This window comes from Bradysia coprophila, unplaced genomic scaffold (assembly GCF_014529535.1).
Source record: "Bradysia coprophila strain Holo2 unplaced genomic scaffold, BU_Bcop_v1 contig_350, whole genome shotgun sequence".
NCBI lineage: Eukaryota > Metazoa > Arthropoda > Insecta > Diptera > Sciaridae > Bradysia > Bradysia coprophila.
Genome location: NW_023503608.1, coordinates 8667156 through 8684590, shown reverse-complemented (window position 1 = coordinate 8684590; position 17435 = coordinate 8667156). Strand labels below are relative to the sequence as shown.

At 34.2% G+C, this 17435-nt stretch overlaps 2 protein-coding genes across 3 annotated transcripts; one reads left to right on the top strand and one right to left on the bottom strand.

Moving 5' to 3' along the window:
- On the bottom strand, positions 1-12857 carry LOC119080786. Of its 2 annotated transcripts, XR_005088371.1 has the most exons (3): positions 12690-12845; positions 11669-12333; positions 1-31 (listed from the first exon to the last, which is right to left on the bottom strand). XR_005088371.1 is itself a non-coding variant. In XM_037189356.1 (2 exons), exons 1-2 carry the CDS (start codon positions 12749-12751, stop codon positions 11775-11777), a joined length of 621 nt encoding a protein of 206 aa, XP_037045251.1. In that variant the 5' UTR covers positions 12752-12857; the 3' UTR covers positions 11594-11774. The 2 variants fall into 2 exon arrangements, 1 of the variants encoding a protein (XP_037045251.1); XM_037189356.1 differs by lacking the exon at positions 1-31 and having other exon boundaries at positions 11594-12333; positions 12690-12857.
- LOC119080806 lies at positions 8652-9373 on the top strand. Its single transcript, XM_037189377.1, has 2 exons — positions 8652-8738; positions 8906-9373. Exons 1-2 carry the CDS (start codon positions 8693-8695, stop codon positions 9301-9303), a joined length of 444 nt encoding a protein of 147 aa, XP_037045272.1. The 5' UTR covers positions 8652-8692; the 3' UTR covers positions 9304-9373.
- Positions 12858-17435: the final 4578 nt, after the last annotated feature.

Sequence of the window (17435 nt, the reverse complement as noted above, 5' to 3'; positions counted from 1 at the left end):
TACCGTCCAAAACAGATACTTAAATAATTATATTGACAGTCAATAACAGAATCAACCATCAGAAAATACAAAATAAATCATTTAAAAAAAAAATGATCCAAACAACAGAACCCTTCTTCACATTCAAGTGAATCTTGTTCGACGAGAACCAATTGAACAGATCATCGATGGCCAATTGTAGACTACTACTCTTTAGACGATTCAACAAGTCGTTCAAACATATCACAAACAGTCGCGGGCCCAGCACTGACCATTGCGCCACTCCAGACGTCGGATGTATTAGAGATGATCTTGAATCACCAAGCACCACACACTGAGAGTGATACGATAGCTAGGATTTGAACCATTCCAACAAAGTATCACTAATGCCAAACGAGAGAAGTTTCGTAATCAATAAACTATGGTCCACCATATCGAACGCCCTAAAGAAATCCGTATAGATCTTGTCCACCTGTCCACCATGTATGGTATATCTTTGTCAAATCCGTCTAATCAACTACAAAAATTCTTTTGATGAATTTATTTTGAACGAGTATCCAGATCAAATAAATGAAGAAACACAAACTGTCTCATTGATTTTGGGTTTTTATTAAGACTCTACAGTATTTACAGATTAAATGTTACAAAATATAAATATCGAGCTATTACATGAATAATTTATTAATGATTTTTCCGATGTATTAGCGATGCAATTGTTCCATGGGTCTTCGTAAATTCCTGGTGGTTTCTTCGTCTTTGATCGTTCGTTATCGTCTAGGCATTTTTTTTGTAATAAGTTTCCAACCAAGTTTCCAACGTATCGGATTACTAAGTTTAAATGCGTAATCTGGTCTTCAAGTTACCACATAAGCAGTAATTATGGAACGAGCGTTATCATTAGTAATCGCTCTTATCCGGACGGAGTTCCCATTCTGGCAGGTAAAAACGTGTTCGTACGACGACGTATTGAGCTTCTTTCCATTCGTCTTAGCTCCAAAAGCGACGGTATCCTCCAGCATCCATGCTGCGATTCCTTGCTGGATTATCCGCTGCCGACAATGGTAGCTTATTCCATATCCGGACATCTGAAAAATGGTTGAAATTAGTTATTTAATATCGGTTTATATGAAGTAATTATGTAAGTAATATAATTGTGCATCGTATAAAAATAACTTTGATCGACCCACCACATACTCAATTCATATAGAAGTAATTGGGCTGTACGTCGCGTTGGTGCCAGGCGCACGTTGTCGAAGTGTTTTGTGCAATTTTTAAAAGACTTTAAGATCTATTTGTCAGTGATAGAGACAATAGTATCCGTCGTTCTAAAGGTCGGAAATCTGATTTTTAATCAACATTTTTACTCTTAAGCATTTCTCCTGAAATGTCCACGAATCCGAATCCATGTTTCATGAAAAAACGTTTGTCTAGAATACTGAGTCATTAGGCTACTTTGTAGTGTCAGTGTCAATAAAGTCTTTATATAACTTTTTTTTTGGAGAATACCGTTAAAAGTCGTGGGGAACTTTCATTCTCTAAAGTTTGGTGAAGATTGATCGGATATTTTGCGCAAAATAGCACTAAGAACATTTGTTAAATAGCACTGTGTTATGTATACATCTCTAACGTTTGGAGTGCGCACACTTTCATCATTCGATTCGCATTGTTGGCGCACAATTTTGAACATAATTTTGATTTTGAATCATTATTGTTTACAGAATCACAATTTTGTCGTTTTTTATTTAGACTGCACAACAATGCAAACAGTGAGTATTAATTTCGTGGAATTTTACATATGCACTTTCTATGACCGGCACCGGAATTAGATGAAGTATTTTCCAAAATTTCTTTGTGTCTCTTTGGTTGTGAGGCGATCTGTGAGCAAATTCCCGCAGCTTCTTGTTGTCATCGTTGTCGATGACTGATGAATAGCCGTTTGTAACAGGTTAAATCATCCGATAAAAATCCCTTCTACATCAATATCAAATCGTGCAATATGTTGAATTTTCTAAGCCGATGGGTGATTTTTATTGACTTTTCTTACCTTTTTGTTCTTGTTAGACTGTATTTACGTATACTTTTCTTGAGGTCTCTTAGATTTTTGGTTTTTACACTAAACCGGCAGCACGTCTTCTTTCTTCGGATTTTTGAGACAAACTGAAATTCCAAACCTCAAGTGATAAAGTTTTTATCATAAATAGAACAAACCGAATCTGTTAAATTTCGAACAGGATGTAGAATGGCACCTTCTCGAATCTTCTGAGCAATTTGTCAATGAGTTTTTAATGGGGTTTTAACTGCCTTAAATGCCAAAATAGACAAACAATCCAGGATTTTTTTTTTAAATAATTTATTAGCAATGCAACTAACACCTGCATTCTTATTGCTTTTATGACCTTTGTGATCTTTATTTCATCGAGGTAAGTTTTTATTGTGTGACACAAATTCATTTATTAGTGTTAGTGGAAGTTTTGCTGAAACTTTTGCCAAAAAAAATGTTGTAGTTTTTATGACTTATGGTAGTTACAAACATATGTAAGAATTAAATGGGGGAAAATACGATGGTAATGACAAAACACTTCGCACAGAGTAATTCTTCTGAAGATTGAAATCAACGCTATTTTTTCGAGACGTATGCCATACATACCTGAATAATCCTCAGTCTCTATCCTCTAAAACAGATGAGATGAGATGCGCTGAAAAACGTAGAGGAGTAAAAAAGATATACACCATCATTCTCCTCTCTTCTAACAAACGCTTACGTACATATGTACAAATGCCTCGCTCCCCATGCCTAAACTATTTTTTTAAATTCTAAAAAAAGATACGGGTCCAATATTTAAGCCTTCCGGACCAGAAAAACCTCTCATTAGCCCCATATCTAACATTCCCCGGAGTCAGAGCAGGCCTAATAGGTGCTACGATCCCGAAAATGTGAAAATTCAACATGATCTACTTAGGTCATGCCATGAATAATAGACATTTTCTACACATTAGTCATTTCTATAAACCAATCCAGAGTCTTTCAATTTTACTGCATTCGATTGGAATTTACGATCTGGAATGACTAAATCTCATAATATGCATACCCAACACCCATGTATTCGATAGCTTTTTATCTGATCAAAATTAACACATTCGACGGGTTATTAAAAACACCGCAAAATTAATTACATGACAAAAATGCCATCATCTCTTTTTGTTTTCACTAAACAAATTTATATGTTTACATCTCTTAAATATACAAAGATTATTGTGGCAGACAATACACATTATTTAACGATCACATATTTCCTGCTACTATTTTTTTTCTTCGCTCTTCTCTCCGTTCCTTTTAATAAAATCGACATACCACGTACAAGCGTAACGACAAACAACCGATTTTATTTATTATCTAAATCGCAACATTGAAAATATTATTATTATTATACCAGCCGAAGAACAATAACAATCGTTTTGGGTGGTCTAATGAGGTTTTAATAAAGATCCCTTTGAATTCATATAATGTTTGATCAATCGCTTTCGGCAGTTGTGTGTTTAAGAACTGCATTTAATGTTTTCGTATGAGTCACGTTGATATGACTGAACATATTAAAAAATGGTTGTGCTTTATGACTTTATTTCGGACATTCGTTGGATAGAAAATTATTCGTGATCTGATTAACAAATGAACATAAATTTTTCTTTTGTTATTTTAAAACGGTGTAGATCACGACTATATATGGGATGCTGCCATAAGATTTCGGTATAATCACCAGTTTATGTTGCTTAAATCGTTAATTTATATCACCCCATGCGGAAGACTTTAAAAAATGATTTAAAGAAAATATTAGGCGTAAGAATCCACACGTTCGGTTAATACATATTTTCGAATAACAGCAATATTCCTTAACATTGAATGCTTGACACTTTTATTTATTTAATAATAAAGCAGCACATAATGTAACGTTGTATCAAAACAAAAGTTTACAAACCCCCGAAAAAAAAGGAAAAACATTAGGATCGCGTGTTTCTGGCAAATATAGACTCCCGATACCCGATTAGATGAAATGTTATAAATCCCAAACAAAATTTCGTTTTATACGAAATTAGGTATGTGGTGAAATATGGAAACATCTAGTTCTATGTCACATGATTATGATTGAGTGGTTGTGTATTATATATTTTCCAAAACTCATTTATATAAATCTTTTGACATATTTCACCATAAAAATTCTAATGTATGTATAGTCGAATCGTGTATTAAAGTACAATGTACATTGTGTGTGGTTGTAGTTTTAAGGAAAACAGGGTTTTTTTTTTTGTAGGAAAATTACGATGAAGAAAGCCAGAGCGTCAATAAACAAAAGGAAATTTATGGCGTTAGTATGATATTTAACAAGTCGTAAATTATTCTGTTAAAATCGTTTCGCTGATAAATTATCAATTTTATTAACCTTTCGCTGACGGCAACCTTGTCACCTGTCTAATTATTGAGTGTGTTACTACCGTTAATCCAACTATTTTTCAAGAAATCGATGCAAAATCTTTTACTTCAATTGTTTCAACATACATTTTCTTACATAACAGAATCGTTGCGACAGTGTGTCGTATGTCATGGAATTTCCCAATTCTACACTGTGATAAGGTCATGCGATTAGAGGAAAAACTTCTCTCTTTAACATAGGCAACATTCTACTAATATGCTAAAGATGCTTTGTTTAAAATCAATTTAAATGCCTATTTACTGCTTTGTTGCTTTCAAAATATCAAAATAGGGGATCAGGAGAGTAATAAGCCTTAGAATAATCAATATCTTTCAAATGGCTGCTACAGACTACATGGTACTGCATCTGGGGTAAATTCGAAAGATCTGACAAATGTTTCAAAGACTCGAAGTGATGTGTAAGGAAAACCTGATTCTGACAGTGGAGTTAGTAGGTTTCGGTTTTTCAATGCGCTTTTTAATCTAAAATTTAAGATCGTTTTATGACTTGACTTTTTTCTAGTCAAATACTTTTGAATTATTAAAGGGTCGACGGGAACAATCTTTCTATTCCTATTCAAATGTATTCTTATCGAAGTTGTTAAACAATTCGTCAACACGACTTGTTTTTCAATACAAATCTATAGATTTAAATTCCAGTAACACATCTCTAAATCAAATACATTGTACAAACTCAACTCAGCGAAACAGTGACAAAAAGCACACATGGGACAATGTTGTTTTTCCTCAAAAGACATTTAAAATACACGAACAAAATCGTGTAAATTTTCAAGTACCCGCTTGCACAGAGCATAGAATAGAAAAAAAAAGAATTGGAAAACTTGAAAATCCCTTTTCGCTAAAGTTTAACACAAAATGCTTTTCCTATTGTATTTGAATACACAATTTTCACGTCTTCTGTATAATATATTTGGCATCACTCACAATTGTAACATTTTTGGGTAAAGTGGGTATGTTCTTTTGTACATGTGAAAATAAGAACCAAATTTAAAATTTAAAATCTACTTTGTTACAACGGTGAAAATGTCTCAGATTGATTGTACCTTACATATAACCTTTTGTATTGAATTTTCAAGCACTGTGTGAATTTTCACCAATAGAAAATTATAAACGAGCACATTGCATGGCTGGTGCTAGCATTTTATTACGGCAAGAGACTGTGATCTACTGCTGTAAGTGCAAATCCATATTTGAAAAGTTGGAAAGAGACTCGATACTACGAATTGAAATAATGTTCTTGATATAGTTCGATTAAGCGCAAATGTTGGTGCACCAAACGAGTTGCATCCATTAAAAGAAAAACACACCACAGAATTGGCTAATGTAATTCATGTGAGTCGTATTATTTCTCTTTGCACATTCATTTGTGAATTATCCTTTCAAAAATGTAAAACATTTTTTTATTGTTTATCCGTAACACATTTTGGACGTTAAGAAACAGTCATGCACGCCTAAAAGTATCGTCTTGTTATCAGCCTCTTATTCGTTTAGTGACAAAAAGGACCACTAGATTAAAACACAATGGAATTTCATCGAGTTTTTAAGTCTACCTCTGTTTTGAATCTACTGTTTTGCACACGTAAAAAATCCTCTTTTCATATGCACAGCTCTTTTTTCTCCGACTGCTCTAATTTGTCTTAGATACAAAAGATTTTTTACGTGGGCAAAGCAGTGTTAATTGATTTGGTCTAAGTAATTTCGACATATTGAAATAAAATCTTTCAGTTCATTTGATAAAACAAGAATTTTGTTACAACACACGATCTTAGCTTGTTCTTATCATTAATAATTACTGTAGTCGTCGTCGTCATCGATAACATTTTTACAGATCATTGAAATGTACACTTCGCTCACCATCTCTGCAGAAAATTGACAACTCCGTGATATATATTTCAAAGGAAGCAATAAATTTCTGCGAAGCCAAAGCGATAAAGAAGTCCCAATGGTTGAATGTTGAATTTAAATCCAGATTTGTATGCTTAATCACATGACATAAATAAAGCCATTGTTGTGCGCAGCAAATCTCGTTAACTATAAAAATGAATAAAACACACAGTTGTTCTCAAAACCATATTCATAACTTAAGCATTTCAATAACAAAACTAATAAGAAAAACATTCTTCACAGTTTCTCACTCATCTTGTAACAAAACAACATATAAAGCTAAGCGAATATAAAGCTGAAAAATATTTTAATAGTTTTAATTTAATAAATGTGATATGCGTGGTGTGTCCGATTACAATGTTATTGTGTGTGCCTGTGCAGCACAGAGTCTATAGTGATATCTGTACACTATACACACAAAAAATGAATAGAAAGTCTTGTCATTTTCATATAAAAGATGACTCTTTGAAGTAAAGATCTTTCTTATATACAATATTAATGCTCCGCACTCCATAGATCAGTTAACAATAATAATAATTTATGAATTTAATGTCTAAATATGTGTAAATATTATAACAAGAACTTAATTCACTATGTAAGCAGACCAGAAAGTGTTGATATTCCATACAAAAAATAATTGTGTGTGATGAAGATATAATTCCACTCGGTGTATACAGCAAATAAATAAAATTTGCTTTGTCATTAAGTCTAATGGTGGCTGATTAGTTGCTTTCTACAGTGGGTGATGTGATGTGTTACTTATACCATCAATTATTTTATGAACATTTTTAGTGCATTCAATGTTCGCTTGCGTTCCGAGGTTCCAATGTCAGGAATAGGGAGAGTTGAAGAGGTGAAAGGCTTGAGAACAATGACTTTTTAGACGGAAATGTTAAATCATGAATATGGTAAATTAGCAACGAATTCATTGCCAATACAAAGGCAATCGAAATATATAAAGTGATTGTCATCAGAGAATTCTAAGACAAAATTACTCTGATTTTTGAAAACTGCAATATGAAAATTTTAGAAAATTTCACGGACTTTTCTCCAGCCCAGACAATAGAACAATAAACATTTCATATATGCGGTGTGATTTACCTCAATTACTACCTTCAATAGGCCATGAGAAAATTGTGTTTAATTGACTATTGGTCGAATGACATTTCTAGTGAGAAAAGTAAAGCACTTTCTCTTTCGTGGGGAGAAAATACAACTTTTCTCACTTGAACTGTCACTTCGTTTATTCATAAATAGTAGTGAATGGTGAATTGATGTTTTTTTTTGTGGGGAAAAACTGTAAATCGCACCTCTGCTGGAAGAAGTATGAAACTCCAACTTGCTTTGCTCTCGCCCCAAACATCTATCTTGTTGAAATTTCCTATTTTATCCCCTAGGTAAACAAATTAATATTTAAAAATTGATATTTTCCGTAGCCACTTGATGTTACCACTAGAGAGCTGTCGTCTGCATGACCTCTGAGTACATCACCCTAAGGTATAATACACTAATTTAGTCGTGATGTGTCCTGTTATTAGTATATCTAGTCCGAACTATAGAAGTTTGTTACAACTTCTGTAATGTACTGAAATGGATGTAAAGAAAAACTATTTTTGTATCAGAATTTTGCTAACATTTTCAACAAACGTATGGTAGATAAAATTGATCAGTTCAATCGATTTGACATACCTTTTATTTGATATATTTTTGCTATCCCAATCCTACTCCCTTAACGATCGATCTACCTTCCCACAATGTCCGACTTAGCAGCACTATCTTTCAGCTAGAATTGCGACTAAAGCATTTAAAAAATATAGATTTGTATCCTAATTTAGTAATCGAAATCAATGGAGTGCCTAATTTAATTGCATTTTAATTCTTCCTATCGATAAACCCTGAAACCGTTTGACACGGCGTTTGACATACATAAATTATTCAATTTAGTAAATTAATCGAAGAAATTCAATTATGTAACTGATTGATTGACGGAATTCTGATTGCGATCGACATATAAATATTGAGCGATACTCACATAACAACACAGTTAGTAGCGAAAAAGTGAGAACCATTCGCTGTTCCATTGAAATTGTTTTGAAAATGCTGTTCTACGCGTTTCTATTAATCACCTCGCTGATTGTCGGTCAGTAGCAGACATGGACTACCGGTGATATCTTAACTAAATCAGCCATTTCTTATAAATATTTTAAGGATTCAAAACAATTGGCGTTCATTCACGCCAATGTTTCGAAGGACAACATCAATCTCATCAGTCATCTTGTACGAAATATCAAGTTTGTCGCAACCGAATGTTCGTCGATCGCGAATGTGATTTTGGAGTATACAATGACCACAAAAAGAGAATGCGAGTTTTCCGTTACAATATGCAGAGGTCAGTAGATAGAATTTGGTGAAAAAAGTATTGTTGAGGTTAAGGGTAAAGTTCAATTCGTCTTGAAACTACACATAGTGTTAATTTAACAAATAATCTGAATTTTGATTGAGCTGATTGTGATGTTATTGCGATTTTTTTCTAAATTAAATGTTTCCATTCTACAGTTCGCACCGACAATTCCTGGCATCCAATAGTTATGCCCGACTGTACCATCGAGAAAAACCGAAACATGAATTTCCAGCATCCCTTTGACTGCTCGAAATTCTATAAATGTGATCAATCGAGGCTGATCGAAAAACAATGTCAAACCGGCTATTATTGGAATCAGCAAAGTACAGCTTGCGAGCGCGAATCTCGAGGCGAATCTACGTGCGAAGCTGCTGAACCCTTTCGATATGGCGAAAATAGAAGGAACAATGCACCAGTTACTAGAAGACACGGACGTGGTTGTGATAAAGAACACGAAGATGATACCAGCGCTGAAAAACCATTGCTCCGAAAACGCGTAAGTTATTTGGATGATAGTAACAGTAGCGAGATGGCTGATAGTTACGGGGCTTAGATTGATTGTGGACATTGCTACGAAATATAATAACTCATGCAATTGGGTTGTTTAATAAAGATATCCTAATTTATCGCATTAAATATTTCGGTTTTTATTTAAAATGTTTCATGTTGCTTATGCTGAACATACCGATACTCAAAATAAAATGTATGAAGAAATTATACTTAAGACCTCCGGGGCGCAACGAACCCTTGGTCTGCAAAGTATTTTTCATGCCTGCGATGTGATCAACCTTATTATCTCCCCTCAATATACCATGAGAAAATTGAGTTTTTTTTCATTACTCTAAATGTGATTACTTACTGAGAGTTCCCTTCATTTATGTTTTTAAAAAATGGTATGGCGAATTGATGTTTTCGCTTCGTCGATAAAAACGTTGTTCACCTCTGGGAGAAATAGGAAATTCGTACATACTCTTGCTGAAGTCACCTCTCTAAACAAATACCTATTTCGTGTTTCGAGCCGAAAACTGAATTTTTTCTAAAGCCTGTTAAGGCGGATACACATTACCATCTAGTGTCAGTTGAGAATACAATATTTCGCAATATTTAGCGAAAGAGAGAAAATCGTATTCTCATTTCATGCAAAATATGCAGAATCGCAGAATTCTGAATATTCAGTATTTTGTCGATTCTTATGTCAATTGTTTTCATATATTCGGGTTCGGTATCTTGTGCGTCATGTGTTATACACATCTAAGTATCGTATCGTTCAATATCGTCATTGGCTGCTAGGAATTTCGCGCCGCGTCATTCACAATAATTGGCAAAATTACACATTTTGTCTAAGGAAAATGTCACTTTGTGGGTTATTGCGAATGACGCGGCGCGAGATTCCTCAACACTGTATATTTTGGTGCAAAATTGTTGGGAATATGACGAAAGTAAAGCCTAATGTGTATCCGCCTTTAGGTTTTTCAACCTATTTCGACCTGGAGTCAACAGACTTCACATGAAAATAGTTGTTTATGCAACCGAGCGATAAATGATTTTTTAGGCACCAAATATGTAACTTGTCACTAATCGCACTAATCTTGACAAACGTGACGTTGCAGAGTATGAAGAGTACTACGAAAAAATGGGAAGCCTCTACAGGCCAATCCACTTGACAAATCGTTATCAGTAGATAATCATTGCCCGTTTGTAAGGGAAAGACTGCATTGATGTTTAAATATTCGTAATATTCGTGAAGAAAACAGCAAATGAAATTATTTTCCAAGAAAATGTGTGATAAAAACCGACCCCATATTTCATCAGTAAATTCGTATTCGATTTATATTCAGCCAACCGAAAAAAAATTAATTTAAATATGTTGATGTAATTTGGTGCGCTTTTCGTATCCCCAGAGTGATAATGTTACAAGCCAGTGAAAAAAAATAACCAAGAAAAAAGCTCAGTAAAAAATATTGTCAAAACAAGTTTACTTTGTCATATTTTAATATGTCTAAAGTCTAACAAAACAACATAAAAATGAAAGAATTCCCACAAAAACAAAACTTTCCACATTATTTACATAAATGTAAAGCATCCAGGAAAAATATATAAATTTTTGTTGTTGTTGTTGTTCGGGAACATTTTATAATAACAACAGTCTGACTTAAGAAGGGAAAAGTCGATGGTGTGAGTTGAGTTGGTTTGGGACCTTTTTTATGATTTTTGGGAGTATTTATGTTTCTGAAACTTTTCTTGCCAGAGGAGTTTATATAGTGGCTGTATAAAGAGCCGTACAAAGTAACGGTATTATACCACCCAAAAAATGAATGGACCAACAGTACATTATGTATCCGAAAAGTGTTCACATTCGAACGAACAGAATAATACCGCGCGCGAAAGGTTAATTTCAGTCGGAACACACATTAACGTGTGTCCGCGTGTCTCATCCTTATTTTTCGTACATAGCTTCGGTTAATGTTACAAAATGCAGAGCGGATTGTAAACAGAAAAAAGTAAACCCAAAAAAGAAAAACTCCTAAAAATGATTGATGGATGCGAAAGCATCCGTGAAATTGGCTTTGTTAATGCGATATTTCTTGGAATTTATGAAGAAGATACACCGAGGATGACGCAATAAAAGTTAAAATTTGAAACATGTGTAAATGAGAGTTTCCCAGAGAGCGTGTCGGAACTCAGAAGAGCACAATGGTTAAAGGTCGAAACTAAACTGGGTGTGTCTGCGTCAGATTTCATATTTCTGAATTTCTAACAAGCATTTGGATCGTCTCTGAGTAGTCTTCAGCTTTCGGTTATACTCGGCATCCGTTGATTGGAATAAAATGCATAAATTGATCCGGACAGATGTATTTAATTTACGTCAAATAAATGACTACGTACAACTACACTTTGTGACACAAAACAAATAATTTTGATGAAGACGTATTAGAACAATGATTTAAAAAAAAATATTAGTAAAAGTTGCGCAGTCACGACTGGGAGGCAATACATGTTCCATTATGTAACTGCTCCCTTCACTCAAAAGACCTCTTCGGCAAGTCTTTCGCTTTCTGTCATAACAGCCTGAACCTGGCGAATCGGTTCAATTTTCCTATAGCAATTTCTCAACTCAGTGCAGTTATTTAAAACCGAACAGTCGGGATTTGAATGATAATACGGCTGTACAACTTTATGCTCGTCAAATAACGGTATTCGTCGTGCTTCACCGGTGTAGGCAACCATAAATTTGGGATTGCAAGCGACATTTGTTTGGGCGTAGAAATATTCCATAGCTGGTGTTTTAATGATTGCATGAAATGGGACCTTGTGACCGTCCACAATAAAATCATCCTCGTTTCCAATGTCAATGGTCCAATGATCTAATAACATGGTATCGTGCCGATCTGATGAATAATTGAATTGACTACCCAGAATTTGTGAGTACCAAGATTGCAATAAATGACGTTGTTTGCGATTATGAATGCGGTAATATGCGAAAAAGTTTGTTGCTCTAGTATATGCTGGCCAGCTTCCGTCAAATTCATCCATGGTGATTTCGGCGGAAGATGTGATTTTTACGTTGATGGCGTTCTTCAACCTGTAAAAAGGAAGTCGTAGTACATTTAGTAGATGAACGTTTGCTACAATTTAAGTTTGATCAGTTTGACGCTTCTAAATATTTCTTCCAAACTTTCATTGTCACATAAACGATCGATCGTTTGTCCAACCGATATAATCAATTCATATTTTTATGCAGTGAGTCATTCTCCTTCAATACATTGGAACAAAAGCAATCAAAATTGGAATCAATTAAATCCGAACTAAAAAGTGGCGAACGGTGTACCGTTGGATCTTTAGCGTCCAACATAATATTTATTCACTTAGAAATTGACTACATTCAATATAATACAAACAATTTAATCGAAAAATAGATAGAGAAAAAATTCAATTTACATGTCCGGTCTGTGCCTCAAACAAATCACATCGATTTTCATAAAATTCGGACCTTGAACCATTATTGGAAATGATATTTTTTAACCACGTCTACAAATGCACTGATTCGATGATGTATTTTTTTCGCAGAGTTGAACCACAATTTTGGGTTCAATGTGTAGGTCTATTCTCTCTTTATTGTTCTTGGCATTCCATATGTTTTAAGAGTTTTTGCTTCTAAAGGTGAGTTTACACATTGTGGTCGAGTTATTGCATAAAGTTTGAATGCTAGCTTTTGTTTCGAAATTGGATTCCTTGAACTTAATCAACAATTAACCGGTAAGATACATGAAACATAAGTTACAACATTTTCCTATCGTATTTGGCTTAAAAATGGTAATCTGGAATCAAACGAACAACTTACTAAGTATACAATTTTAAGAAATGCAAATGTATCACAAGATAAATCTATTACTTCATTTGTACAGCAGTCAACGCAGTACATTAGATAGGTAACTTTTTAGTCTTCGATACTAAATCTATTACTTCAATATTTCTACCAGAAAAATTTTAGGAAGAAAATTATAATAACAAAGTTTGCGTCAAAAAGTGGCATATGATTCGGCTTTCTTCCGTTTGAATTCCATTCTTTAAAGGAATATATTTTACAATTTTAAAAAATTTCCTTCCTCAACATCTGCCACTTGTGACGCAAACTTTTTTATTATAATTTTCTTCCTAAAATTTTTCTGATAAAATTTTTGTTGTTAAAACTTTCGCGTACTTTCCTCATCAGCTGCAATTTGTGACGCATACCTTTTTGCGTGTCGAATCTGTAAGCGTCACCTACACCGATATCATTTCTTTTGTAAGTGGATAACCACGTGTCGACTAGTATGTGAAACTCTATAAAATTGTCTTTTATACGAACTTTCTATATGCCATATTTTCCGAGTTATGGCTGACATAGCTTGCACTTAAAACGCTCGTAGCTCACAAATAGACGACTTTTTAGGAAAACCATGAAACACGTATTGACTAGAATCTAAAACTCTATAACTTTGTCTTTTACACAAGGTTTCCATCTGCCGTATTTTCCGAGTTATGGCTGACATAGCTCGCACTTAAAACGCTTGTAGCTTCCAATTAGTCGACTTTTTAGGAAAACCATGAAACACGTATCGACTAGAATCTAAAACTCTATAAATTTGTCTTTTAAACGAACTTTCTATCTGCCATATTTTCCGAGTTATAGGTCTCATAGCTCAATAGCTTAACACGCTCATAGCTTCGAAATTATAAGCTTTTATAAAAATTCCTTCAAATTAGTTTCTTAGAATTACGTCCCTGACATACCCTGAAAATTTCAGCCAAATCCACCGGTAAATTAAAAAGTTTCGCCGTAACAAAGTAACAGATAACAGAGTAACAAAGGTTGGTAAAATTCATCAATTTCAAAATGTATGAAAATGAATGTCTTCATACGATTTTCCAAAGTTTGAAAATTAATATCTCGGCCAAATCTGAACTTTATGAGGCGTGTGATAGCTCGTTGAACTCGTATGAACGCCCAGATTACGAAAAAGTACTTTGGGGTAATGGGACCAAAGGGGGAAAAGTCGGAAAAGTTGTGTATATATATTCCTTAGTCCTGCGGAAAAAATTTTTGTCAAATTTTTCAGTGTGAACGGACTTGCGTCACGGCCCTTCACTAACGTAGGGCCATGATGAAAAGCGCTGGGTGGGAACTGGGTAGTTTTTCTGAGTAAATCTAGAATCCTCTGACAGATCCCTTCAATGTTTATTACATTCATATAACCTTATTATTTCGGCTTAAAATAAGTAATAATTAAGGAGAATAATATCAACCAATCGTCACGCACCCATTACCAAAGAATTTCATTGAAATAATTCAACATAGTTTCGTAGATAACATTTTTCAGACGATACGTAAATGGTATACATTACAACTAAATAACTTAAATAAACATTTATTACAAACAGCGTTTACATAAATTCAGAAAAATTATAATTAACATTTTTACGCATTTACCATGTACGTTTGCTACTTACGCTACCTACTTATGAGTGAAAGGTAAAAGGTAAAAAAAGTGCAAAAACATAATAACAAAATATGCGGTACCGCCCATATATAATATTCATAATATTGGATGTGTTTTACTCATGTTTTTAAACCGGAAGTGGGTAGTATGGTCACGTGAAACATGCGATATGCTTCAGGTATTCCATGGTATTCTTAATAAACTTTCCTAATTTATTGTTGTTTCCCATTATAAGGACTTCAATAATAATGGCTTTATGTGAATATTCTACAAGTTACGTAATATGTTGACGTCGGTTGGCGGGAGAACGAAGTGAATTAATGTTTTAATGAGAAACATAGCGAAACTAGAATTCTTTGTGTTATTTTCCCCGCATTAACATACCGAAATAACAATGTCAGAGTTTGAATATTTATGTTAATGTGATTTGATGTTCTTTGAAAGAAAGTTGTAGGAAATAGGAGTTATACAATTTAAATAAGTTTTCCAAAGAAAAACTAATTTTTCGCGAAAACAATTTATTTTGGACTCGTCGACTGGTTCGTTTTATGTCGAAATTTTCTTGCATTTTTGTCGTCTTACTTTTGTGGAAACTCAAACGAAAGTCATTGAACTCATCGGTATTAGAGGTCTGAAAAGTATAATTGATAGTTATTTACGTATGTTCGGGCTACAACTCGCGAATTAGCCTAAAATCGGTCGTCCAAGACAGGGACGAAAACTCGAGAAAAATTCCAAAATTCATCTCATTTTCGTTCCAGTGATTTAATCAGTGCTTCAATCCAATACTCTTGATCATAAAAAAGTTTTACGCGACTAAGGTCGCAACCTTCACTATATTATTAAACGAAAGTCCCATGAAGTAACATCAGCTCAGTGCCTTATGTAATAGTTATTTTCCTAACGAATGCTTAAAAGTTTATTTTAGGTGAGGTTTCAAGCACGAGCCAGAGGCGAGCCTTTCAGCAGATGACATAAACAACGTTTTTCCTAACAGAACAGAATAGCAAAACGATCAACAAATAACGTTTTGCATAAAAACACCACTTTCCAAAATCTAGCTATTTAGCACAGCCCTCAGCGTTCCTACAAATTCATACTCTAATTTTCATGCTGCTTCTGAATCTGATTCGATTGTAATCAAAACATGAAAACGGTTCTACTTCCTCCACACGTTACATTGTTTCGTTCTTGTTTTTATTGAAAACTGAGTCGGAACAGTGATTACCTAAATTCCTTCTATCACCGTCATCAATGTAACGGAAACAAATGAAAATCTATACTAAGCCCACCACCACTCCGACTCGGCAATATCATTAAAATTTCAGACAATGTTCTTTCTCGTTTATTTCAGCGGAGAACAAAAAAAAGTACACATCATGTACACTACCTCCACCACCAGTGAATATTCGCATCTAACAACGGAATAATGTAAAATGAGTAGCTCCGCTCTTCAAAGTTATACAATATCTACACAAAGAGCACACATCGATTGCAAATACAATTTTTTCCTTGTCATTCAAAGCTTATTTCTGTTGCATCTCTTTACGATGATCTCATCCCAGCGGATTCCGGGACAACTCTAATGTATTTTCCATGTAACCATCGAGAACAAACTAACTTCATATATAGATTCTTTTTGATAAAAAAGGGTGTTATGTTTGAGTGAAGGTGGATGTTCTATATGTAAGTACATTGTGTGCATACAACATACAATTTTTACGAAATATATACATGAAAGCATATATATATACACACCACCCACAATGCTGATATAGTTCTTCTCCCATGCTTCCATTAAGTTGTTCTAGGCAGCCCGCTACACATGTATATGCGATACCACATAGCTCCAAACTAAAAAGTAGTCATGTTCGTGGGTTTAGTTGCGATGACTGTGTATTCACATATAGTTGAGATGTGACAAGTGTATAAATTTGTTTGCAACCCCCGAACTCCGAACCGCCATGGTTTTTACAGATACATAAAATGTGATATTTTGTTGTACGGTCGTACCTTTTGGGGTTTTTTAATACTTTGTGCGGCTGGATATTTGATTTACAACGGAAAACATTTCGCTTTAATGTTACTCTGTTACACTTGATTTTATTACTTGGAAGGGAAGTTAATTTTTTTTTCAACTTGAGGACGTGCCACAGTTTTTAATTTAGCTAACTGTGGCGATTCATAAACAGTAGTTTATGTGTGAAGACTTTCCGGGTAAAAGAATTTACCGAAAGGAATATAGAAAGGGATGTAGAAGACAATGGCACGAGAGACGAAATTTTTTTTTGTTAAGCTTCACCATAATTTTCGGGAAAAATTAAAAAACTAAAATGTATTTAAGTAGACGAGTTTTCCACATTTCAGAGTAAAAATGGGAAATCGAAATTTTGTCAAGCAACTTTTAACCGACGTAAAATATTGCAGTTTTTGCTTTTCTCCAGAATACGTCATACGTCACACATATACAAATATTTAGCAGGAACAAAGTCAGGCGGCTCTGCGCATTTTAGATTGAAGAACCATTTTTTGGTTACAGTGTGAGAAAATAAAAAAGACACATTTTTAACAAATACAATCCAATCGAAGTTATTCAATCCACATGAGATATACCCGTTATAATACATATAAATGAGATGTCGTACCATTGGCAATGCACGTGGATTGAATAACGAGAATGGGATTGTAAATGTAACTTCTTATT

Excerpts from the sequence above, each read along its gene's own strand:
- LOC119080806 (XM_037189377.1), top strand. The coding sequence starts at position 8,693 with ATGACCACAAAAAGAGAATGCGAGTTTTCCGTTACAATATGCAGAG. Across the intron at positions 8,739-8,905 it reads TTCCGTTACAATATGCAGAG|TTCGCACCGACAATTCCTGG; the intron begins GTCAGTAGATAG and ends TCCATTCTACAG.
- LOC119080786 (XM_037189356.1), bottom strand. The coding sequence starts at position 12,751 with ATGGTTCAAGGTCCGAATTTTATGAAAATCGATGTGATTTGTTTGAGG. Across the intron at positions 12,334-12,689 it reads TTGAGGCACAGACCGGACAT|GTTGAAGAACGCCATCAACG; the intron begins GTAAATTGAATT and ends TCCTTTTTACAG.